Consider the following 24741-nt stretch of genomic DNA (forward strand, 5'->3'; position numbering starts at 1 on the left):
GACAAACAAGTTGCCTTCGGTGAGAGCGGCTGGAGCCAGAAGAAGGCTTAATTTCTTCAGGCTCTGTAGTGACAGTGTATAACCTTCACAGTTAACCATTTGGCTATATTGTTATTACGCTTTGCTCTCTGGCAACTTGGGGTATGGAACGTACAATAAAAACGCCTTCACACTTCCCTAGTAACCTCCAGCCCTGTCCCCAGGATTCCACAGCATTAGCTTTGTGGGTAAAGAGAGCTCACCACATTCAGCCTCCAGCCGCACACACAGCTAGGATGCAGCGCCCCGCCCAGATGTTTATATTTTCCTCATCGGCTCCGCCCCCCGACCACGAGGGGCTCTAGCCACGCCCCCAGGCTCAGGTTTCTGAGGCCGGACTAGCCCAGCGCTTCTGCCTACCTACAGGGATTCCCTCTCCAGCCAATCCGGTCAGAGCAGTGGAGCTGCCCCGAACAAAGATGGCGGGGGAGGCGTCAGTGAGGGCAGACTGATCCGAACACCCAAACCCTCGGCGGACAGCGGAGCCAGTGGTAGCGGCGGGGCTCCAACCATGGAAGAGAGCAGCAGCGTTGGCAGCGCTGGCAGTGACAGCAGCACCAGCGGGAGTGGCGGGGCGCAGCAAAGGGAGCTGGAGCGCATGGCTGAGGTCTTGGTCACCGGGGAACAGCTACGGTAAGGCAAGAGACACAGCGGGTGGGCTCACGGTGGCACTGCCAACCCGTGCCCGCTGCAGTCTTGCGCGCACGCGCGCCCTGGCTCGTGGCTTGCGACTCGCGTGGGGCGCCCGGACAGCTGCGGGCGCCCCACGTGGATGGTCGTCTGTGCGCCCGCGCTCAGCGGCTGCAGCCCCGCTCCCTGGAGACTCGCCACGCGGGGCTGCTGGGCAGAAGCCAACGAGCGGGTGGTGCGCGCTGCGCCCTAGCCTGGCTGCTGCAGCCCTGCGCGGGGCAGAGTCCCTGCCACCCACCGCGCTCTCCCTCTTCCCCGGTACCTGTACGCCGCCAGGCTGACAGCCTGCTCCTCGTCCGCCAATAGAGCAAGAGGGGTTGATGTGTGGTCCCGAGGCGATCCCAGCCCCTCTACTTTCTTGGTGAGAGGAGCAAAACCAACGATCGCCTTCACTAGGTTTTCTTTTTGCTGACAAGTCTTCCTTCACTCCCCTGAGCTTCGGTGTTTTCCATCTGTAAAACAGGGCTGATCACCGCGCCTCATTTGAAGGGCTTTTGTGGGGCTAAACGGAGAGAGCATTTCTTTTTCTTTTCTTTTCTTTTTTTTTTTTTTGAGACGGAGTTTCGCTCTTGCTACCCAGGCTGGAGTGCAATGGCGCGATCTCGGCTCACCGCAACCTCCGCCTCCTGGGCTCAGGCAATTCTCCTGCCTCAGCCTCCTGAGTAGCTGGGATTACAGGCATGCACCACCATGCCCAGCTAATTTTTTGTATTTTTAGTAGAGACAGGGTTTCACCATATTGACCAGGATGGTCTCGATCTCTTGACCTCGTGATCCACCCGCCTCGGCCTCCCAAAGTGCTGGGATTACAGGCTTGAGCCACCGAGCCCGGCCAGAGAGAGCATTTCTGAAACCCTGCACCTATCAGTTAACCGGCACATCGTCCTCAATCATTTGGGTCCGCAAGGGGGCGTGGAGGCACCTTGTCGGGCTGCCTTGAGGCTGTGCCAACTCCCCGGGCTCGCACGTTTGGGGCAGCGGGATTCACGAGGACCCTAGTTGCTGCAGGAATTAGGATTTGCCGTGTCTCACGGAACTTGAGAACAAGCGATGACCTCCAGACCCTCCCTTGCCATTCCCATCCCTGTCTGGTCCTTCCTTTAGGGCTGTTTGGCAATGGGACTTACGGTCTAACTCGTTCTGCGGCTGCCCTTCGTGTGGTCATAAATCAGTTTGCCAGGGAAAAAGAAAACCCAGCTCTGCAGCGTCTGAGCCACAACTTGTGAGGGCCCCTGTTCCTTCTAGTTCTTAGCTCGAGTTCCCCTACTCATTTTGGTTTCTAAATGGCTGTGCTTCGGGACCTGAAAGAGTATCTTGCAAAGATCTCGGAAGGAGACCAATATAGGATGTCAGAATTAACTGATTTTTAATGTTCCAAAGGGCAGATTGCACGTATCCATTCTTTGTCGATTTTTTAAAATATATGGTCAAAATTAAAAGGAATACAAACTTGTTTTCCTTCAAGAGTACTTTCTAGTGAAAACATTAAAATAAGACTTTTCTGATTTAATCTGAAACATTTTCTAAGTTCAATTTCTTTGCTCTTCATTATTGGGCCATCTTTTTAAAAGTTGGATAGCGTTACTTGTTTTTCGTTTCTTTTACAAATACTAAATTTTGTGATGGCTCTTTTTGTCCAGCAAGCACTTTTTCCTTCAAAATGCAGTTTTGAAATGCCTCTTCTTCACAGTCCCCAGAGCACCTGTTACTCCCCTCTTTTCTAGCACCTCTCTTCACTGCAGCAGTTTTGAGCGCCATCCTTTCACTCAGGACTCAGACCTGGGTTTGAATGACTGCTTCACCTTGATGTAGGCAAGTATCAGTGTTAAGTTGTTTCAAGGAGGACTTTAAGCTAGACTGAATCTTGGCTTTGCTACTTACTAGTGTGGGACCTTGAACAAGTTATCGCACCTGTAATCAGCACATTGGGAGGACAAGGTGGGTGGATCCCTTGAGGCCTGGAGTTCAAGACCATCCTGGCCAACATGGTGAAACCACGTCTCTACAAAAAATACAGAAATTAGTGGGTGTGGTGGCACAGGCCTGTAGTCCGAGTTACTCAGGAGGCTGAGGCAGGAGCCTCTCTTGAACCTGGGAGGTGGAGGTTGCAGTGAGCCCAGATCATGCCACTACTCCAGCCTGGTGACAGAGCGAGACTCTGCCTCAAAAAAAAAAAAAAAAAAAAAGAAGAAGAAGAATGGTGGATAATAATGGAACTTACCTCAGAGTGTTACAATGAGGATTAGGTGAGTTAGTGCTTAGAACAGTATCTGATAGATATATATTAAGCACCAGGTCAACATTAGCTAAGGTAGAGTTCTGTAACCTGGAATAAGTAAATTCACTCCTCTGAGTCTCTGTTTCCACATTTGAAAAAGACAATGAAGATGAATGTATTTCATATAGTTGTTGTGAGAATTTGCCCCTGGGCTTCATGAATTAATGAGCATTCAACAAATACTTCCTGGAATTAATTAAGATTATTGGTCTCTCTGCATCACCCTATGTGACTTCCAGCCAAGCAAGATCTGGCAGAAAAGCTTGTGTGGTGGTGAAGAGCACGGGATAGAGAACTAGGCTGCCTGGGTTCTTATTCTGCCTCCACCACTTATTCTGTAACTTTAGGACAATACGTCTAGCCTCTCTGTGCCTCAGTTTCCTTTCCTATGAAATGTTATTCTGATGACACTCCTCTTTCAAGAAAAGGCTTGGTAAATATTAGCCATTTAATTCTACTTTAGAAAATTTTAATCATTGCTTTTTTTTTTTTTTTTTTTTTTGTCTCAACTGTTTTGGAACCGTAACTAGCACATAGTAACTGCTTAGTAAGAAGTTCAGTGAATATTGTAAGTATTCGATATACTTCTATTAGTACAGAGTAATATAGTAGTCAGAATTTAGGAATTAAAGTGGTCGTATGCCTGGTTTCCTATTTATTGGAGGGTTGGGAGTTCAGTCATTACTGTCACTTTCACGAAGCGTTCTTCTGTCTGCAGCTGCCCTCTCTCTGCAGGATTGTAACTGCTTTGTCATGTGCAAGCCTCCTGCCTCTAAGTGCTTCACACACTCCCAGTTCCCCTCTGCTTTTTCTTCCTTTACATTACATTCTGGGTCATCAAAGATGAGGTGGAGGAGATAAGAGGAAACCAAGGACTGGGATTGGAAATAAAAAATTTGGCCTCAAGCCCCAGTTCTATCAATTTCTTTTTTCTTTTTTTTTTTTTCTTTAATGGTAGCTATGCCTGCTTAAGCAAGTCACTTAACCTTGCTAGTTCTTAGCACCCTTTCCTACAGAATGGGAATAATAATATCTCCCCACATAAGATTTGTGGTACTGGATCAAATAGAGTACAATATAGGAAGAAACTTTGTAAAATAAATCAATAAAGCAAGAAGAGTGTTGTTATGACCACAGTAACCTCCAGATGTGAAATTGGAGGCTGCCTCCACAATCCTGACACTTTCTAAAAGGCAATTGGTTGTATGAGAACAAGGAACTAACAGACCTAAAAATATCACTTTGTTCCTTTTACAGCTTAACTGCAGGACCCTTCGTTTAATTCCCTTCATGTCTTTTCCTTGTCATAAAAGATTTTACTTCCTTGCCCAATGTATTTCTGTTTTTGCGTCTTAAAGATGCATTTGGATACCATGTCACAGCCCCCAGGATGGTTATAACAAGTGTTTGGGAGGATGTGGAGGAATTAAAACCCCTCTACACTGCTTCGTGGGAATGTAAAATGGCATAGCCACTTTGGAAAAAATAATTGGCAGCTCCTCAAATTTTAAACAGAGTCATCATATGACCTAGAAATTCTGCTTCTAGGTAGATAACAGGAGAAATGAGAAAACATGTCTACATAAAAACTTGCACACAAATGTTCATAGCAGTGTTATTTGTGATAATCAAAAATAGGGCTGGATGCAGTGGCTCACGCCTGTTAATCCCAGCACTTTGGGAGGCCGAGATGAGTGGATCGCCTAAGGTCAGGAGTTCAAGGCCAGCCTGGACAACAGGGAGAAACCCTGTCTCTACTAAAAATACAAAAATTAGCTGGGTGTGGTGTTGCACGCTTGTAGCCCCAGCTATGCGGGAGGCTGAGGCACGAGAATCGCTTGAACCTGGAAGGCAGAAGGTGCAGTGGGCTGAGATCACACTATGACACTCCAGCCTGGGTGACAGAGCAAGACTCTGTCTCAAAAAATAAATAAATAAATAAAAATGGAAACAGCTCAAATATGTATTAACTGATAAATGAATAAACAAAATGTGGCATCTCCATATAATGGAATATTATTCAGCACTAAAATGGAATAAAGGGGTAGGCACAGTGGCTCATGCCTGTAATCCCAGCACTTTAGGAGGCTGAGGCTGGTGGATCACAGGTCAGGAGTTTGAGACCAGCCTGTCCAACATGGTGAAACCCCATCTTTACTAAAAATACAACAATTAGCTGGGCGTGGTGGCACGTACCTGTAGTCCCCAGCTACTCAGGAGGCTGAGGCAGGAGAATTGCTTGAACCCAGGAGGTGGAAGTTGCAGTGAGCCGAGATCACACCACTGCACTCCAGCCTGGGCAACAGAGTGAGACTCTGCCTCAAAATAAATAAATAAATAAAAATAAAGAAGTCCAACAATATTACTATTCTCTTTTAGCAATGGTAGCAATTATAATAACACTTATATGGCACCTATTACCTGCTAAAGACTCTTCCTTTTTTTTTTTTTTTTTTTTTTTTTTTTGCTAAGGACTCTTCTAAGCACTTTACATACAGTAATGCCTTTAATCTTCATAGCAACTCTGTGTAGTAGATACCTTTATTACTTTTATTTTGTAGATTAAAAAACTGAGGAAAAGATTATTTAAACCAACAGGCCATAGATTATTCAGCCAGAAAATTGTCGAGCTGAGAGTTTCTGCTCTTAAGCAGTATGCTCAACTATAATAGTGTTCCCAGCTAGTAACTTAGAGGGTTTAAAAAAAAATGAAACACTAAAACAACTTTAAAACAGAATCATGTCTATGAGAATATTATATTCTAGTGTGGCGACTTTGGTAAGCAAAGAAGTAGACAAGTAGGGCCGGGCGCGGTGGCTCACGCCTGTAATCCCAGCACTTTGGGAGGCCGAGGCAGGTGGATCACGAGGTCAAGAGATCGAGACCATCCTGGTCAACATGCTGAAACCCCGTCTCTACTAAAAATACAAAAAATTAGCTGGGCATGGTGGTGCATGCCTGTAATCCCAGCTAATCAGGACGCTGAGGCAGGAGAATTGCCTGAATCAGGAGGCGGATGTTGTGGTGAGCCAAGATCGCGCCATTGCACTCCAGCCTGGGTAACAAGAGTGAAACTCTGTATCAAAAAAAAAAAAAAAAAAAAAAAAAAGTAGACAAGTAGTTTTTCCACTCTGTTGGGGAAAATCTAATTTATTCCTGTGAATATTTATATTTTGACAAAGTAGGATTGTCACTTTCTCTACTCACTATTAAACTCAATCTTTCTTGACATGTGGTTTTGAAAGTGAATTTGTACTCCACTGATTCGGAATTTGTAACCATTTTAATGGGAAGATAAATTGCAGTTCTATTTTGCCATCTGTGAGAATGGGAGCGGGGTAGGGAGGAGAATTAAGAATGTATCATAAAGGGAATGCTTAAAAAGAGAAAATGCATTAATCATTTCACTTTTGCTCTTCTACCAAGATGAAATGTGCTAAACAACAATCTTATCCAATCACTAAGGCTCTCTTCCTAAAAGCAACTTACTAGGCTAGGAGTTTAGTTAGCTAAGTTGGAGGAAATGCAGTTCTTTCTAATTGTTTGTCACCTTTGCCTTTTTTTCTATAACAGGCTGCCTTTCAGGTTCTTATAGGCTTGCTATTGCCTTTTTAATAAAATGCCTTTAATAAACATTGAATTGCTTTCCTGAATTTACTTTGCAAATGTTAATGTGGTGTTCAGAAAAAAGGTAAAAATCAGGCTGGACATGGTGGGTTAGGCCTGTAATCCTAGCACTCTGGGAGGCTGAGGCAGGCAGATCACTTGAGGACGGGAGTTCCAGACCAGCCTGGTCAACATAGTGAAACCCCGTCTCTACTAAAAATACAAAAAAATTAGCCAGGTGTGATGGCACGTGCTTGTAGTCTCAGCTACTCGGGAGGCTGAGGCAGAAGAATCGCTTGATCCAGGGAGGCAGAGGTTGCAGTGAGCCCAAGATGGCACCACTGCACTCCAGCCTAGGAGACAGAGCAAGACTCTGTCTCAAAAAAAAAGGTAAAAATCAGCCATTCAACCAAAGACCACGCTATAATAAATCAAATATGAGATAAGGAATTTAGAGCATCAACAACAGGAAAAGGAGAAATAATCCATCTTATACAAGTAGAAACCTAAGGAACTTTATGGTTGGTTGTCTTAGGGGGTGTCCCCTCAGAAGCCAGTACTGCAATTTTATTCCTCAAACAGCAGAGAAGATGTCCTGTAGTCAGGAAATTACTGCCAGTACAGATTTTTTAAAGAAGAAAAGCTTTAGGCACTGAAGAATCCCTATATTTGGAGTCAGTGGTTAACAGCCTAATGCATGCAGAGTGTTTCTTTGATTTTTTTTTTTTTTTTTTTTTTTTTTTTTTTTTGAGATAGGATGTCACTCTGTCGCCCACGTAGACTACAGTGGTGTAATCTTGGCTCACTGCAACCTCTGCCTCCCGGGTTCAAGTGATTCTCCTGCCCTAGCCTCCTGAGTAGCTGGGATTACAGGTGTGCGCCACCATGCCCGGCTAATTTTTGTATTTTTAGTAGAGATGGGGTTTCTCCATGTTGGCCAGGCTGGTCTCAAACTCCTGACCTCAAGTATTCCTCACACTTCATACTCCCAAAATGCTGGGATTACAGGTGTGAGCCCCTGTGCCTGGCCTTGTAATTACTTTTCTAAATGGCCATTGCTGATATTTAAGATATGGCTTCCATTAGCTTTGGAATCAATAAACCTGAAAATAAGTTAAATAAACCTCAAAAGAAGAGAATGCAAGGTGAAGGGAGGTCATTCTCCTGTCCTGTTGCTGTTCTTCCTTTCATTTAAACTTTTTTTTTTCTTTTTTTTTTTTTTTTTTTTGTTTTTTGAGACGGAGTTTCGCTCTTGTTACCCAGGCTGGAGTGCAATGGCGCGATCTCGGCTCACCGCAACCTCCGCCTCCTGGGTTCAGGCAATTCTCCTGCCTCAGCCTCCTGAGTAGCTGGGATTACAGGCACGCGCCACCATGCCCAGCTAATTTTTTGCACTTTTAGTAGAGACGGGGTTTCACCATGTTGACCAGGATGGTCTCGATCTCTCGACCTCGTGATCCACCCGCCTCGGCCTCCCAAAGTGCTGGGATTACAGGCTTGAGCCACCGCGCCTGGCCATTTTAAAAAATTTTTTAAATTTTAGAAAAAAATACATTGTGTTATCTTTCTTTTTTTTTTTAAGACAGGGTCTCACTCTGTCACCCAGATACAGTGGCATGATCTTGGCTCACTGGAACCTCTGGGTCCCAGGCTCTAGCAATCCCCCCACCTCGACCTCCCAAGTGTCTGAGACTCAGGAACACACCACCGCAACAGGACACGTAGCTAATTTTTGTATTTTTTGTAGAGACAGGGTCTCGCCATGTTGCCCAGGCTGATCTCATACTCCTGGACTCCAGCCATCCTCCCACCTTAGCCTCCCAAAGTGCTGATATTAGAGGCCACCGCCACCAGCTTCCTGTCCTGTTCTTTCTAGCTTTGATTTGAGTCAGTTCATTTCCCCTTCATTGGTGGCTCTGAAGTGGTTGGTTTCCATGAGTTCAGTGATTAGGAAATGACAAAGGAAAGGACAATCGGTCCCGCTTTTTACATGGTGATTACACTTCTCCGTGTTACATTATCTACTGAGAAGAGGTGGTACCAAATCTGAGTATTAGCGGCCTTAACTAAACTTAAAAGTTTATGTCAGTGATTGTTTTTATGGATCATGAGATACACGGGGGACATAGTGAAGATGGAGTTGGGAAGAGGATTTAGTGGGACAGACAGGATGCTTGCAAGGTGGTACCTTCAGGATCAAATTGAGCTATTTTGATCAGGACTGGCTGCAGAGAATCACTTTTTGGGTAGCTTTAAAAATCTTTGTAAGGTTGGATGGGGAGATGAGAAGAGGAACAAACACCCTGCAGTATGAAACAAGATACCCTTCAGTATTTCCAGCTCCCAGATAACAGCTGTTGCTAGGGTGTGGCGAAAAGGGAACACATGGCATGGCCTCTAGCTTGGGGGCGCCTGCGGCAGCTGCAGAGGAAGAGGTAGGTAGCAGCCGAGGAAGGCTCAAGGCGCAAGTCTTACTCTCAGGCTGCTACTTACAGATCTGTTTGTGTGTATCTGTTTCCATCCTTATGCCCTCCTATCTCCCTGCAATACTTTTACCTGTAGATCTCAGGTTCGGATATTTACCCAGAAGCTCTCTGTTTTGAGCAAGGCTTGGCCTAGTACGTGTCTAAGTCTTGGCCTTGTTTAGATCATCCAGCTCCATGAGGTTCTCCTTTGGGTGGTAAAACCATTACAGCTACGGAGGACTGAACCCTGTTCTTTCTGTGCAGAGCAGGCAGGATTCAGGACTAGTCCTAGCACTGTATGCTCGGTAGCAACTCTGACCTTGACTTCAGTTGTAAGAAACAAATGAACATTCTCATGGCCATTCTCTCATTACATGTCATCCTAGTTTCACTAGAGTTAGGTTAGAGTTAGAACGAGATAGAGTTTCACTCTGTTGCCCAGGCTGGAATGCAGTGGCATGATCTTGGCCCATTGCACCCTCTTGCTTCCCGGGTCCAAGCGATTCTCCTGCCTCAGCCTCCCCAGTACCTGGGACTACACCTCGCTAATTTTTGTATTTTTAGTAGAGACGGGCGTTCACCATGTTGGCCAGGCTGGTCACGAACTTCTTGACCTCAAATGACCTGCCTGCCTCAGCCTCCCATAGTGCTGGGATTACAGGCATGAGCCACTGCACCTGGCCAGTAGCATTTTATTATGTATGAAGTTTGGCCAATATCTAACAAATATTGAAATTCTGGAGGAATATGGTGTGAGTGGTGAGTGGTGTGCAAAAGCAAAGAAGATAGTGTAGAAGGAGGTCAGTGTCGATATAAAGAATATGAGCTGGTTTAAGAACAACCAATATGTGAAGAGGCAAATTTGCAAAGAAAAAAATTACTTTTAAAGGATTGACTTTTTTTTTTTTTTCAAGTTAAAGGATTGAGCACATGTTTCTATTGAGAATCTTAACTTAGTTTGCTACTTAAAATACAAGTTTCTTATACAGATAAGGTTCGTGCCCTATTTCTAAACACATAATGAGTGTAGTAAAGAGGAAATTTCTTTTTGTGTTTTTCTTTTTTGGAGACAGAGTCTCTCTCTGTCACCCAGGCTGGAGTGTGGTGGCGTGATCTCAGCTCACTGCAACCTCTGCCCCCAGGGTGCAAGCAATTCTCATGCTTCAGTTTCCTGAGTGGTTAGGCCCACAAGCACTCACCACCATGCCCAGCTAATTTTTTGTATTTTAGTAGAGACAGTGTTTCACCACGTTGTCCAGGCTGGTCTCGAACTTCTGAAGTCAGGCAATCCACCCACCTTGGATTACAGATGTGAGCTACCATTCCTGGCCTGAATTTCTTGGCTTGAAGAACTACTGTTTTGCTTCTTAGTTTCTTTCTCCTTTCCCAGGGGGAAAGGAAAATGGAATAAACTTGGACCCTCTTTTCACTGAATTTTTTTAAAGCTCTACTTGTTTTTCACTCTTGAACTCTTCTTTTCTTTTTGAGATGGAGTCTCACTCTGTCGCCCATTCTGGAGTGTAGTGGCGCGATCTTGGCTCACTGCAGCCTCTGCCTCCCAGGTTCAAGTGATGCTCCCAAGTAGCTGAGACTACGGAGATGGACCACCATGCCCAGCTTATTTTGGTATTTTTGGTAGAGATGGGGTTAGCCAGTTGATCTTGATTTCTAGACCTCGCGATCTGCCCACCTCAGCCTTCCAAAGTTCTGGGATTACAGGCGTGAGCCACTGTGCCTGGCCCTCTTTAACTTTTCTGTAAATGAAAATGACGTACACGGAATATATTCACTGCCAAAAGCAGGGTATATTCCCCGTACTGGGATATGACTGTGTTTTACACTGAAGTGTGAAGCACCCCTTAATTATCTTAAGTTATAGTGTGGTTGATAGAATAAGACTTTACCAAAGCTCTTCCTATTTTGTTCTGAGGAACTGACAATAACAAAGCTGTTTAGGAATCTGATTTTGAGGGAATGACCTAACGTATGACTCTGATTCATTTTCCTTCACATTGCCGATCACATTCTACAAACCAGTCATCGATAAAATAAATTCCAACGGTAGAAACAAATTCTACTTTTATACACAGTGAGCATAGCCTAAATTATCATGAGAGAGGATTGGCGGGCCTTGACGCCATGATAAGGAACATCTTTTCTCTTGCCATACTTGAAGATCCAGAAGTCGTCACAGAATATTTAAGGACATCCAAGTATAAGCAATAAGAGTGAACTAGAGCTTTTTCCTCTAACATTTTACCATGAAAAATTTCAAATGTAGAGAAAAGTTTAAGGAATTTTACAATGAACACTCATGTCTACCACTTAAGATTCCACAATTAACATTTTACTGTATTGCTTTATCATATAACTACCCATCTAGCTCTCCCTTTATCCACTCATCAGTTAGTTCATCTTTTTTGGAAAGTATTTCAGAGTAAGTTGTAGACAATAATACACTTTTCCTAAAACCTTCAGCCATCAGTGTACTAACTAGTGTTCACTATTGGCTTTTGGTTCTTTTTTTTCCCCCCAGAGATAAACTGTATATAGAATAAAATATGCCATTTCATGAGTATTGACTAAGTCAATTGCATTTCTTTTTTTTTTTTTTAAGACGGGGTTTCACCATGTTTGTCAGGCTGATCTTGAACTCCCAACCTCAGGTGATCCGCCCACCTTGGCCTCCAAAGTGCTTGGATTACAGGCATGAGCCACCACGCCCGGCCCTGCAATTGCATTTCTATGCAACCCAAACCTCTATCCAGATATTTTTTAATGCTTTTGATGCAAGAAACAGACACATAACAATTTCTCTATAGTTCTATTTATATGTGTGAATTTTTTTTTTTTTTTAAACAGAGTCTCACTCTGTCACCCAGGCTAGAGTGCCATGATGTGATCTCAGCTCACTACAACCTCCACCTCGCAGGTTCAAGCAATTCTCCCGGCTCAGCCTCCTGAGTAGCTGGGATTACACTTGCCTGCTACCACGCTCGGCTGATTTTTGTATTTTTAGTAGAGCTGGGGTTTCACCGTGTTGGCCAGGCTGGTCTTGACCTCCTGACCTCAGGTAATCCACCCACCTTGGCCTCCCAAAGTGCTCAGATTATAGGCCTGAGCCATTGCACCTGGCCTATATGTGAGTTTTGAAAAACTATAACAATTCAGTCATTTGTTTTGTTTTTTTTGTTTGTTTGTTTTTTGAGATGGAGTTTCGCTCTTGTTATCCAGGCTGGAGTGCAATAGCGCGATCTCGGCTCACCGCAACCTCCGCCTCCTGGGTTCAGGCAATTCTCCTGCCTCAGCCTCCTGAGTAGCTGGGATTACAGGCACGCACCACCATGCCCAGCTGATTTTTTGTATTTTTAGTAGAGACGGGGTTTCACCATGTTGACCAGGATGGTCTCGATCTCTTGACCTCGTGATCCACCTGCCTCAGCCTCCCAAAGTGCTGGGATTACAGGCGTGAGCCACCGCGCCCGGCCCCAGTCATTTGTTAAATCACAGTGATAGCAAAGTGTCATGTCCTGTTGTATGTTTTTATATGTATATTATTTCCTTGAATTCTTACAGTAAGTTTATTATCTCCATTTTAAAATGGAAGAAACCAAGGCATGAGCAACCTGCCACAGTCACATACGCAGTAAGTATGGGAGCTTGGTTTATTGGTTTTGAATCCAGGCCTCTCAGAATACATACACACAGCTGTGGAAGTAGCCCTGTAAAATATCAAGAATTAAGGCTTATTCTCCTTGCCTTCAGGTCACTGTCTAAGCAGCATGGGAAGGGGAAAACAGTAATATGCATTTAGGTACTAATTCAAAAGGGCAATATATACAGTGGTTTAAACAGTAAGGGGGATTTCTTAAGCTTATGTAACATTAAATTTCAGGTGAGGGGCCGGGTGCGGTGGCTCACGCCTGTAATCCCAACACTTTGGGAGGATGAGATGGGCAGATCACCTGATGTCGGGAGTTTAAGACCAGCCTCACCAACAAGGAGAAACCCTGTCTCTACTAAAAATACAAAATTAGCCAGGCGTGGTGGCACGTGTCTGTAATCCCAGCTACTCAGGAGGCTGAGGCAGGAGACTAGCTTGAACCCAGGAGGCTGAGGTTGCGGTGAGCCAAGATTGCACCATTGTACTCCAGCCTGGTCAGCAAGAATGAGACTCTGTCTCAAAACACACACACACACACACACACACACATTTCAGGTGAGGTTTGATCAAAATTTCAAGTCCATTTCTCTTAAATTTCCATGATTCCAGTCTAAGCATTCATGATGTCTTCATGAGGACTTCATACAGGCTGGAGAAAATTAGGAAACAGTAGCATGTATTTTGTTCCTCACTATTTACAATGTAATTGTCCCTGTAAACCTCCTCACCATGAGGATGGCCTGTTCATCATGCTCAATCCTTCACCCCAAACCATTCCCTGACTTGGAAGACATGCCCCCCACCTGCCGCCCCGCAAATATTTGCCTAGTAATAAAGTAAAATAGAGCTCTCAACATATGACTGAAGTGGCAATTGGCTTACGTTCAAATTTCATGGAATTATTTTTGTATTACTTGAGTTTTGATGTCTTTCCAAGAAACACCTCCACCCAGAGAGAGTCCCAGCCAAAGCTGTATAAAAGTCATCTCTTTGTATAAGCAAAGCTACTTAAGGAATAACTAAGATGCAGACTTTTGGAAAAACTGCAAAATATTCTTTACTTGCATACTCAACTGAGAAAAGGTCTTTTAGGTCATATGTTTCAATATATTTTATCATTCCCCCAGCCTCCGTTTTCTACAAACTGCAAACTGGAGCTACTTTTTTTTTTTTTTCTTTTTTTTGATGCAGAGTCCATCTGTGCCACCCAGGCTGGAGTGCAGGGTGCAATCTCGGCTCACTGCAACCCCTGCCTTCCGGGTGCAAGAGATTCTCCCACTTCAGCCTCCAAGTAGCTGGGACTACAGGTGTGCACCACCATACCGGGCTCATTTTTATATTTTTAGTGGAGACAGGGTTTTGCCATGTTGGCCAGGCTAGTCTCAAACTCCTGACCTCAGGTGATCTGCCCACCTTGGTCTCCCAAAGTGCTGGGATTACAGGCATGAGCTACTATACCAGACCTGGAGCTACCTTTGATTATCAAGGTGGCAATTTTTTTCTCCACTATTAATAAGATTTAAGCTGATACCTCAGTATATCATTGCATTGACATTACAACAGTAACTTTGACACTGATTTTGTACATCCTATTATAAACATAAATAATAGGAATGAATCCAAATAAAAGTGGTTTTGTGCTCAGATAATGCGTATGAATTTAGCCTTTTGTTGTATGAAATGGGTAGCACGTGTCCACATGCAGCAAACCTTTTGTACTCAAGTACTGACAAGGAACTGTGGTATGAAAAGCATGATTTTCTTATGCCTGTGTTGACTACAAAAGAGAGAAGCTCCAGTTAAACCCATTGAGAAGCATCCATGGAATACGAGAAGCTGGGCTTGGAGCCAACACATACATGTTCACCATTTGCCGAGTCTGTGCTAATGAGAGCTTTAAGCCAAGAATAGCAGAGTCTGATTACTAAGGACTTTATTATAATTTATAATTACATCTGTCAAGTGAAGGTATAGTGGTTAGGGCCGGGAATTTTTTAGAAACCACTATCCCAATGCACCAGGATTTATTGAGCCATTTTATTTATCACGGGACAAAAAGTTATTTCATTATTTACGTGCTCAATTAACCAGAGGGAATCTCTTCAAATGTCTTCCTCTGCTTTCGGTGGTTATTTGGCTGCTAGATCATTTCTTTCCCTAAAGGGAAACACAGAGAAGGAGAGGAATTTGGTTTGGCTACTTGTCAGTAGTTCTGGAAAATTTTTATTTAGGGGGAGTTTGAAATGTGTGAGAATTTGGGGATGATCCGGACGTTTTTGTTTCCCATGTTGTTCCTATCTATCTGTATTCTATGATTTCCTCCTTGAAGCCAGACTTACTGAGAGTGCATGGAACTGGTGGATGAATCTCCCAGGCCAGTCGTGGTGGCTCACGCCTGTAATCCCAGTTCCTTGGAAGACCGAGGTGGGCAGATCACTTGAGGTGAGGAGTTTGAGACCAACTTGGCCAACATGGGGAAACCCTGTCTCTACCAAAGATACAAAAATTAGTGGATGTGGTGGTGGGTGCCTGTAACCACAGCTACTCGAGAGGCTAAAGCAGGAAAATTGCTTGAATCCAGGAGGTAGGGGTTGCAGTGTGCTGAGATCTGAGTGCATTCTAGCCCAGGTGACAGAGAGACTCTGACTCAAAAAAAAAAAAAAAAAAAAAAAAAAGAATCTCCTCTTCACAGGTTCTTGAGATTCAGAACACCTCTCTGCTACCTGTAACTCCCCTGCCCTACCAGTGTTCTTCCATTGATTTCTCCAGTCTCTGCCAGAGGAAACTTACAGTGGCCAGAACTCTATCCCTTCTTTGTAAGCTTCTTTTTTTTTTTTTTTTTTTTAGGATTTCATCATTATTTTTTAATGAGGTTGTACTATGCATGCTTTTTTGTATCTAGCATTTCTTTTTTTTTTTTTTTTATTGCATTTTAGGTTTTGGAGTACATGTGAAGAACATGCAAGATTGTTGCATAGGTACACACATGGCAGTGTGGTTTGCTGCCTTCCGTCCCCTCACCTGTATCTGTCATTTCTCCCCATGCTATCTCTTCCCACCTCCCCACCCCCTCTTTTTAAAATTTTTTTTAATGTTTTTTTTTATTTTTATTATTTTTATTTTTTTTCTTTGTAAGCTTCTAAATAGACCGATGTTGAGGGGAAGGTCACCACCACCATTGTAGTCATACTAATTATGACTGTATACGTTCGGGGAAATCATTGCAATCTTTTTTTTTTTTTTTTTTTTTTTTTTTTAAGATGGAGTCTTGCAATCTTGGCTCACTGCAGCCTCTGCCTCCCGGTTCCAGCAATTCTCCTGCCTCAGCCTCCTGGGTAGCTGGGATTATAGGCGCCTGCCACCACACCCAGCTAATTTTTGTATTTTTAGTAGAGATGGGGTTTCACCGTGTTGGCCAGGCTGGTCTTGAACTCCTGACTTCAGGTGATCTACCAGTCTCAGCCTCCCAAAGTGCTGGGATTACAGGTGTGAGCCACTGCTGTCAGCCTGCAATCTTTATTAACAGTTTTATGTGAAAGGAAATTTTATTATGACATTTATCCTAACAGTTGTTTTCTTTTTTGATACAAGCTCTTCCTTTGTTGCCAGGCTGAAACGCAGTGGTGCGATGATGGCTCACTGCAGTCCTAACCTCCTGGGCTCAAGCGATTCTCCCACCTTCGCTCCCCCTTGAGTAGCTGGGACTATAGGTGCACACCAGCACATCCAGCTAATTAAAAAAAAATTTTTTTTTGTAGAGATAGGGTCTCACTATGTCTAGGCTGGTCTCAAACTCCTGGGCTCAACTGATCGTCCCGTCTCAGTCTCCCAGAGTGTTGGGATTATGCCTTGGGTATAAGCCACAGCACCGGGCCTCTAATAGTTCGTAAAAGTTCATAATTGAATTCACTATTATTAATAGAACCTAGCATCAGTTACTTAATATGCCTGGAGAGTCCTGGGAATTGGACTTTCATGGAGAGTTCAGTATCGTATGTAACAAAGACGATGCCTGTTTATAACTACCCTGGGTTCTTTTCAGAATCTTGTTCAAAGGTTACATCTGAAAAATGCAGTTTGTCACCTAAAATTTGCATACATTAGAAGGCAGACATTTGTACCACATGAGGCCATGTGGCTTTGAGAATCTTACCTGTGTGACCTGAAATGCTTTCCATGGTAGGAAGTTGTCAAAGTGAGGTATGTTTTTCTCACAGGGCAGGTGATTTCTATCTGAAGAGATAATTTCTCTGGATGAGGATCAAGGTGATTGCAGGCCTGTCTTCCCCTCTCCTTCAGACTCCTAGGAATGGAAAATGTAAGCCAAAGTTGAAACCCGGAAGAGAAGTACAGCTGTCATTGCTGAACTCATCGTTCTGTGACTTAAAGGAAGGGATCCCCCTCCTGCATTGAGCTTTTGGTACCTGGTATAGCATCAAAGGGTCTACACCTTGTACATTTTTGTCCCCTTTGTGTGGTGAGGTAGATAAATGTGAATGCCACAACATTTTATGGCGCAGATTAAGGAGCAGCCTAACTGGGCACCCATAAATGCAAAGGGTCAGCAGGAAGGAATGCGTGGTCCTCCGTCCTCTTAATATCCTGCAGTGAGTTAGGATGTACACCAAGTGGTCTGGCCAAGCTGCACGTTTCTGTTCCTCACGGGGTACTGTATCCCTCTGCTGCTCAACCTTCCTATAGTGTAAGCATGAGAACGGCTGAATGGCTTTATTTCTGGAGGACAGATATTTTGAACTCAGGCAAAGAGGAGACTGAGCTGGGAAAGAGTAGCTGCTCTGTGCCTGGAATTCTTGGGGGCTTGGCTGAAGCTGCAACCTCTCCTGCTGTGGAAAGGCCAGGCTACTGGTCCCAGCCCACTCACTGCCCGGCAGATCAAGCTGAGCCTCTGAGGTCACTTCCACAAATTCCCTGTGACCCTCCACAGCTGGCAAGTCTGTGCACTTTCCAAGGTGAGGTATGATGTCCTATTCATTTATATATCCAGAGATTCCCTGCTTAAAATCCAGGAGGAGGCATACAACGATTTCCATGATACAAGTGCATTTTGACCTGCACCAATGCTTTGAAATGAGGACTTTAAACTTTACCTTATCTTATTAGATAAGGAAGTTTAGATCAAATGTTAAATTAGGGTTTTTTTTTTTTAAACACTTTTTAACACTCTATTTCATGTCTGCGGAGATACACGGCTAATTTGTTCCTTGGGAGTAGGTTGTAAATTTTGTTATGATGTTATTTTTTGCAATATTTATCAATTTTGTGTTGATTTTCTTTCAACCTTCTCAATAAATAGCAATAACAATATAAAAATAGAAACCAGTATTTATTGAACCATACTATGTGCCTGGTAGTGGCATGCAGTTTACTTGAACTGTATCATTTAAACTTTGAGTACGTATCATTAGCCCCATTTTAGAGATGAGAATGCAAAGGCTTATAGAGATTAAGAAACTTGCCCAGGGTGCCAAGGTGAGCAGATGGGAACTGGGATTGCAGATCCACAGTTTCCCTACAAAGGTCAACAGCTCTAAGCTGTTGGAGCCTGGTGGTCAGAGGCAGAGATGTCCCAGCTATTGTGCACATGGAGCCTGGACCTTGGAACTTGCACTTATCTTTGTTTCTTTGTTTTTGTTTGTTTGTTTGTTTGAGACGGAGTCTTGCTCTGTTGCCCAGGCTGGAGTGCTGTGGCACCATCTCAGCTCACCGCAACCTCCGCCTCCTGGGTTCAAGCAATTCTCCCACATTTGCCTTGCAAGTAGCTGGGATTACAGCCACATGCCACTATGTCTGGCTAATTTTTGTGTTTTTAGTAGAAACGGGGTTTCATCATTGGCCAGGGTGGTCTCGAACTCCTGACCTCAAGTGATCCACACCCCCACCTTGGCCTACCAAAGTGTGGGGATTACAGGTGTGAGCCACCGTGCCTGGCCTTGACTTATCTTTGAATATTTGTGTCTGTGTTGGGCAAAATTAAACTTACATAGATGATAATAATTGTGTCAACTACATGTATGAAAATGATTAATAACATTAATACATCACAAATGAAATATTTATTAATACAAGCTATTAAAACTTGGGTTGGTTGTATGAATAATTATTAATACTATTATGTGTACCTAATTACTTGACAACATACTGATCGTGTATTGTCGGGGACCTTTCTGGAACGGCACATCTGCCGGGGGTCTCTCGACCTGCAAGAGGGTCCCAATACATGGAAGAGAGCGTGCGCTTGAAGAAATAAAGAGAGACAGAGAAAGCGGGGGTCTGGAGGGCTGAGAAGGCAGTGCCTAAACAGCGAATTTTATTTTTCAAAGGCCAGGAATAAATACACTTTCTTTGCTCTGGTTTACGTCATTGCAAAAGGAAATGCAATTCTATACCTTACATGGCCTATACAATAGAGAAGTCAGATACACAATCAGTGGTTGTAAAAAGTAATAGAATTTCCTGTGATCACAAAGCTTATTTACAACCAGACATTATTCCTCATGGCTGCAGGTATTTCTGGTTTGATCCTGTTTTAGGACTCACATGTGAAAATGTTTTCTGGTTTTGCTCATCAGAACATCTTTTAACCAGATTCTCCTTTGTCTGCTCCTGACTCAACTTATCTCAACTTCCCCTATTCAGGAGTCTCTGAGTCTGGGCTCAAAGCCATCCGTATGGTGGCATTTGCTTTGCAAATATCCCCACAGTTAAACCATTATCTAGGGTACAAGGCAGTCATGCAAGTAAAGAAAAGTTTAAAGCTATTAAAACTTAATAGCAGAAACTGGTTGCTGGTAGGGAGTCACTTAGTCTAGCAGCACTGCATAGTTTAGGCCCAAACGATATCGTGGTTGATATTAGAAACTGATCATCGATCTTTCAGTTCCTTCTTCCCGATAGCTCGACTGCCTCCAGTAGGAAACTGTGTTTGGGGTCAAACTCACCGTATAGTGAGACCCACGCCTTTTGGGGGTCTCACACGGGAATGTTTCCCACAGTGTATGTGTGTGTGTGTACACATATAAGAAGATACCACTATGGATTATTTGAAGTTCTAGAATATGAATATAGCTGGCCTATATTTTAGGTTCTTGAAGGAAACTTATGGCTGCTTTCTATGATATGAAATTCTAGGAAAATGCATGTCCTCAGCATGGATGTGTTTTATACATAAGGGTTAGATTATCCAACAGAATCTTATTCAAGGAACATTAAAACATATTCCAAAAAGTATTTGGTATATTGTAGTTTAAGAGCTTTTCAAGATATTTCTCAATTTCTGTAAGCCCTGGACAATTAATTCAAGAGCCTCCTACTTCCTTTGCAGAAATGGATAAGGCGGTAATTTTGTGACTAAAACTGAATTTTTTCACACGAGACCTTGAGATTTGGTAGAAAATAGGACCTGTTTGATCTGCCTGCCTTGGCATCCCAAAGTGCTGGGATTATGGGTGCGAGCCACCCTGCCTGGCCTGTTTCCTGTTCTATAAAAGAAGAAGAATAAAAGGGGTGCTTGAGGTACATGCATTTAAAGCTCTTAGAATGAGGCCTATCAATGGGAAACATTCATTGTTAGTTGCTTCTGCTATTAATAGTAGTAAATAGGTCAACATGACTCAGTTAACATTCAGGAAGTACCTTTTTTTCAATTATGAAATGAGGCTAGAAAACAAATAATTACTTAAATAATTAGCCATATAGAACCCTAAACCATTTGCTTTCTAATGTTTTTCCCCTCAGCATAAATGCCTAACCATTATTTCTTTATTTTTTTGTTTTTGTTTTTTGAGATAGAGTCTAGCTTTGTTGCCCAGGCTGGAGTGCAGTGGTGTGATCTCTGCTCACTACAACCTCTGCCTCCGAAGTTCAAGCGATTCTCCTGCCTCAGCCTCCTAAGTAGCTGGGATCAAGGCATAAGCCACCACACCTGGCTAATTTTTTATTTTTTATTTTTTTTTATTTTTATTTTTATTTTTATTTTATTTTATTTTATTTTTTTATTTGAGACGGAGTTTCGCTCTTGTTGCCCAGGCTGGAGTGCAATGGCGCAATCTCGGCTCACCGTAACCTCCGCCTCCTGGGTTCAGGCAATTCTCCTGCCTTAGCCTCCTGAGTAGCTGGGATTACAGGCACACGCCACCATGCCCAGCTAATTTTTAGTATTTTTAGTAGAGACGGGGTTTCACCATGTTGACCAGGATGGTTTCGATCTCTTGACCTCGTGATCCACCCGCCTCGGCCTCCCAAAGTGCTGGGATTACAGGCTTGAGCCACCGCGCCCGGCTATTTTTTATTTTTTATTTTTATTTTTTTTTTATTTTTAGTAGAGACAGGATCTCACCATGTTGCCCAGGCTGGTCTTGAACTCCTGACCTCAGGTGATCAATCCACCCTCCTCGGCTTCCCAAAGTGCTGGGGTTACAGGCGCGAGCCAGCACATGCGGCCAACACTTATTTCATTGATACAGAAAATGTCATTAATAATGTTTATGCTGCTAGGGACTAATGGGTTCACTCTGTGCCAAAAGTCCATATTCCTTTTGGTAAAATTCATATGAGACCACATGTATTGTTATTTTAGCCAAATGTGAAATATTGACTTAATTTTCTCCCATCTCTTTTGGCCAACCCTCTGTCAGCCACTATAAATTTAAAAGTAGTATTGTAAGTATAAAGTCATACTATTCTTCAGCTTTTCCCTATCATGTAATAGAATGATTTCTTCATTTTGTCATATATTTATCAGCTGCTTGTTTTTGTTGATGGTATCAGACTTCCTCATGTTATTAGACAAGAAATTACTTTAGAAACCTGTTGTTATTTATCTGGATCGCACTTTACTGACACTGGAGTCTCTTTCCATGTCTTTTAATTCTTGTTGTCTCAAGATTTTATCTAGGAACTGAATGAAGCAGGAAGAAGGAATTACCTACTCTTTTCATTCCTTTTCATATCTTTAAGCAGGAAATGTTTATCAGTTGGACTCAAAAAGCATGCATACATTCATTCAGATGCTAAATATAGACTTCTACAGGTTAATGCCTTAAATTACTGTGCAAGCATCTATGTGTATTTACATTGGTAGTCAAAATTTTCGGTTAAATAAAGTATCTGCTTTCTGAGATGAGTTTTCTGGCATTGGCAATTGGAATGGTTTTTGTTTTGTAAAACTTTTTTTAAAAATCACAATCTGTTACGAGACAACCAAAATGTGTACTCTATGAATCACTACATAGCTCAGAGAAACTTGCAAACCTATTTCAAGATCATGCAGTCTTCATCATCTAGAAGTTCTTAAATGTCTCTGGAAATCTCTTACCTATTCAATTTTAAATCCTTCTAGCAGTTCCTGTGCTTCCCTAATGAGACTCCTGAGCATAGTAACGTTTATACAGTCACGTTTTTCTGAGCTTGGTTTTTTAGCCGTCCCTTGACTTTGTAAGATCCTCTGTATCCTTTCAGTAAAATCCCTCTTTGCTTAAATTAGCCAGAATTGGTTCCTGTTTCTTGTAGTCCAAAAAGCATAATTAACACATAAATTAGTACCAAGAATGGGGTAAATAAAAACTCTCTGACAAAAATTATAGATGTCTATTACACCCCTTCCCACTTTTTTTGTTTTTTGAGACAGGGTCTCATACTGTTGCCTAGGCTGGAGTGCAGTGGCATGATCATAGCTCACTGCAAACTTGACCCCCTGGGCTCAAGTGATTCTACCACCTAAGGCTCCTGAGTAGCTAGGACTACAGGCATGTGCCACCATACCTGGCTTTTTTTTTTTTTTTTTTTTTTGAAACAGAGTTTCGCTCTTATTGCCCAGGCTTGAGTGCAATGGTGCAATCTTGGCTCACCGCAACCTTCACCTCCCGGGTTCAAGCCATTCTTCTGCCTCAGCCTCCCGAGTAGCTGGGATTGCGGGTATGCACCACCATGCCTGGCTAATTTTGTATTTTTAGTAGAGATGGGGGTTTCTCCATGTTGGTCAGGCTGGTCTCGAACTCTCGACCTCAGGTGATCCTCCCGCCTTGGCTTCCCAAATTGCTGGGATTATAGGTGTGAACCACTGCATCCAGCCTCTGGCTCATTTTTTATTTTTTATTTTCAATGACAAGGTCTCACTATGTTGCCCAAGTTGATCTGGATCTCCTGGGCTCAAGTGATCCTCCCACCTCAGCCTCCCAAAGTGCTAGGATTACAGGTGTGAATTTCACCTGGACCTTGCACCTTTTTTTCCCCCTAAAGTACAAAGACAGAGCTATTCGTATAAAATTATTGCCTGCTACAAGGCATAAGCAAAGGCTAATTCTGCTTGGTATAGAATAGTCATCTTATCCCTCATGGTTGTATGAACTCTAATACTCAAAAATGTTTGACTCAAACTACATTTGTTGTTTAAATGGCTGAATGTTATTCTATTTTTGCAACTCTCACAGCATCTTCACTCTTCTAGAGGTAGAGTAGAATATATATAAATGTGAAATGCATGTTGATTGATCCCTAGTGGAAAGTGAAATTGCTTTTAGTTTTGAAGCATTGAAATTTCACTCTCCCCTTTCCTCTTTTGAAAGTAGGAAAACTCAGAGATTTTAAGAATTGACCCTCTCTGTGCTTTGGAATTCAGATTGGGAGTAAGAAGCAGTGTGTTTGTACTTAATTAATTTAATTTGGTTGTTTGCAGTTTCAGATCTATTCATGGACAAGGATATTTATGCAATTCTCTCATGAGCCAATTAACTTTCTATTGGTCTTTTTATGTTTTAGTCTGTCGCTGCAGTGTGCTATTGAAACTGCTAACTATTTAGGTACAAACACAAACTCCCACTTCAGAATCAGCTGATTATGTAATGGCAGGTGAGAAGATACACAAACGTATTAATACTTTTGGTTCTCTCTGATGCTGTTAGAAATACATGATAATTTCACTCTCATGGATTCACAGCAGTGATTAGTTGATGGCTCGAGGGCTTTCTGAAGCCATGAATGCAGGTCATACTGTTGGTCTGCAGAATCACAAAGAACACTTGCTGGGTGGCATGAAAATATGAGGAAATTCCACTATTTCTGTAACAGTTTTCCTTTCCTTTTATTTCTTTTTTATTCTTTTTGAACTTATTTTCAGTTTTCCTTTTCTTGATTTTAGGTTTTTTTTTTTTTTTCTTTTTCTGAGACAGAGTGAGTCTTGCTCTGTGGCCCAGGCTGGAGTGCAGTGGCACAATCTCAGCTCACTGCAACCTCCGCCTTCCATGTTCAGGCAATTCTCCTGCCTCAGCCTCCCGAGCAGCTGTGATTACAGGCATGCACCACCATGTCCAGCTAATTTTTTGTATTTTTAATAGAGATGGGGTTTCGCCATATTGGCCAGTCTGATCTCAAACTGCTGACCTTGTGATCCACCCACCTCGGCCTCGCGAAGTCCTGGGATTACAGGCGTGAGCCACCGCTCTCAGCCTGATTTTAGTTTTGTGCTAAGTGTCAGTGATACATATTATGAACATCCACTAACATTTAAGCAGCATTTTATATTTTAGAAAGAGATTTTATGTACATCATTCTATTGATCCCCACCCAGCATTCTACTGACCCTTAGTCCTATGAGCAGAGAGGAGCCTAAGTGATTATATGGACTCCCAATTTAGAGATGAAAAGCTTTACATGAAGTTTGTAATACTCCTTGCTCAGTGTGTGTCCCCAGGATTTGGCACAAAGATGGGTACATAGCAGATGTAGAATAAAAATTTGCTAAGTGGCAAAATAAATGCAGCTCACAGAGAAACTATGTGACTTGGCCATGGGCACACATGACTAATTGATGGAGACAGTGCTCAGATTTAGGATTTAGGATTTTTTTTTTTTTTTTTTTTTGAGGTGGAGTCTCACTTTGTCTTACTTAGGCTGGAGTGCAATTGCATGATCTCAGCTCCCTGCAGCCTCTTCCTCCATAGTTCAAGCGATTCTCCTGTCTCTGCCTCCTGAGTAGCTGGGA

At 42.9% G+C, this 24741-nt stretch overlaps 1 protein-coding gene across 1 annotated transcript in view; it reads left to right on the plus strand.

The window, feature by feature from the left end:
• Positions 1 to 550: 550 nt before the first annotated feature.
• Positions 551 to 24741, plus strand: part of DEPTOR (DEP domain containing MTOR interacting protein) — a 193085-nt gene continuing 168894 nt past the window's right edge. The window contains exon 1 of the mRNA XM_003933101.4: positions 551 to 672. Coding sequence (XP_003933150.1) covers positions 551 to 672 — 122 coding nt within the window. The remainder of the gene's footprint in view (positions 673 to 24741) is intronic.

This window comes from Saimiri boliviensis, chromosome 15 (assembly GCF_048565385.1).
Source record: "Saimiri boliviensis isolate mSaiBol1 chromosome 15, mSaiBol1.pri, whole genome shotgun sequence".
NCBI classification, from domain to species: domain Eukaryota; kingdom Metazoa; phylum Chordata; class Mammalia; order Primates; family Cebidae; genus Saimiri; species Saimiri boliviensis.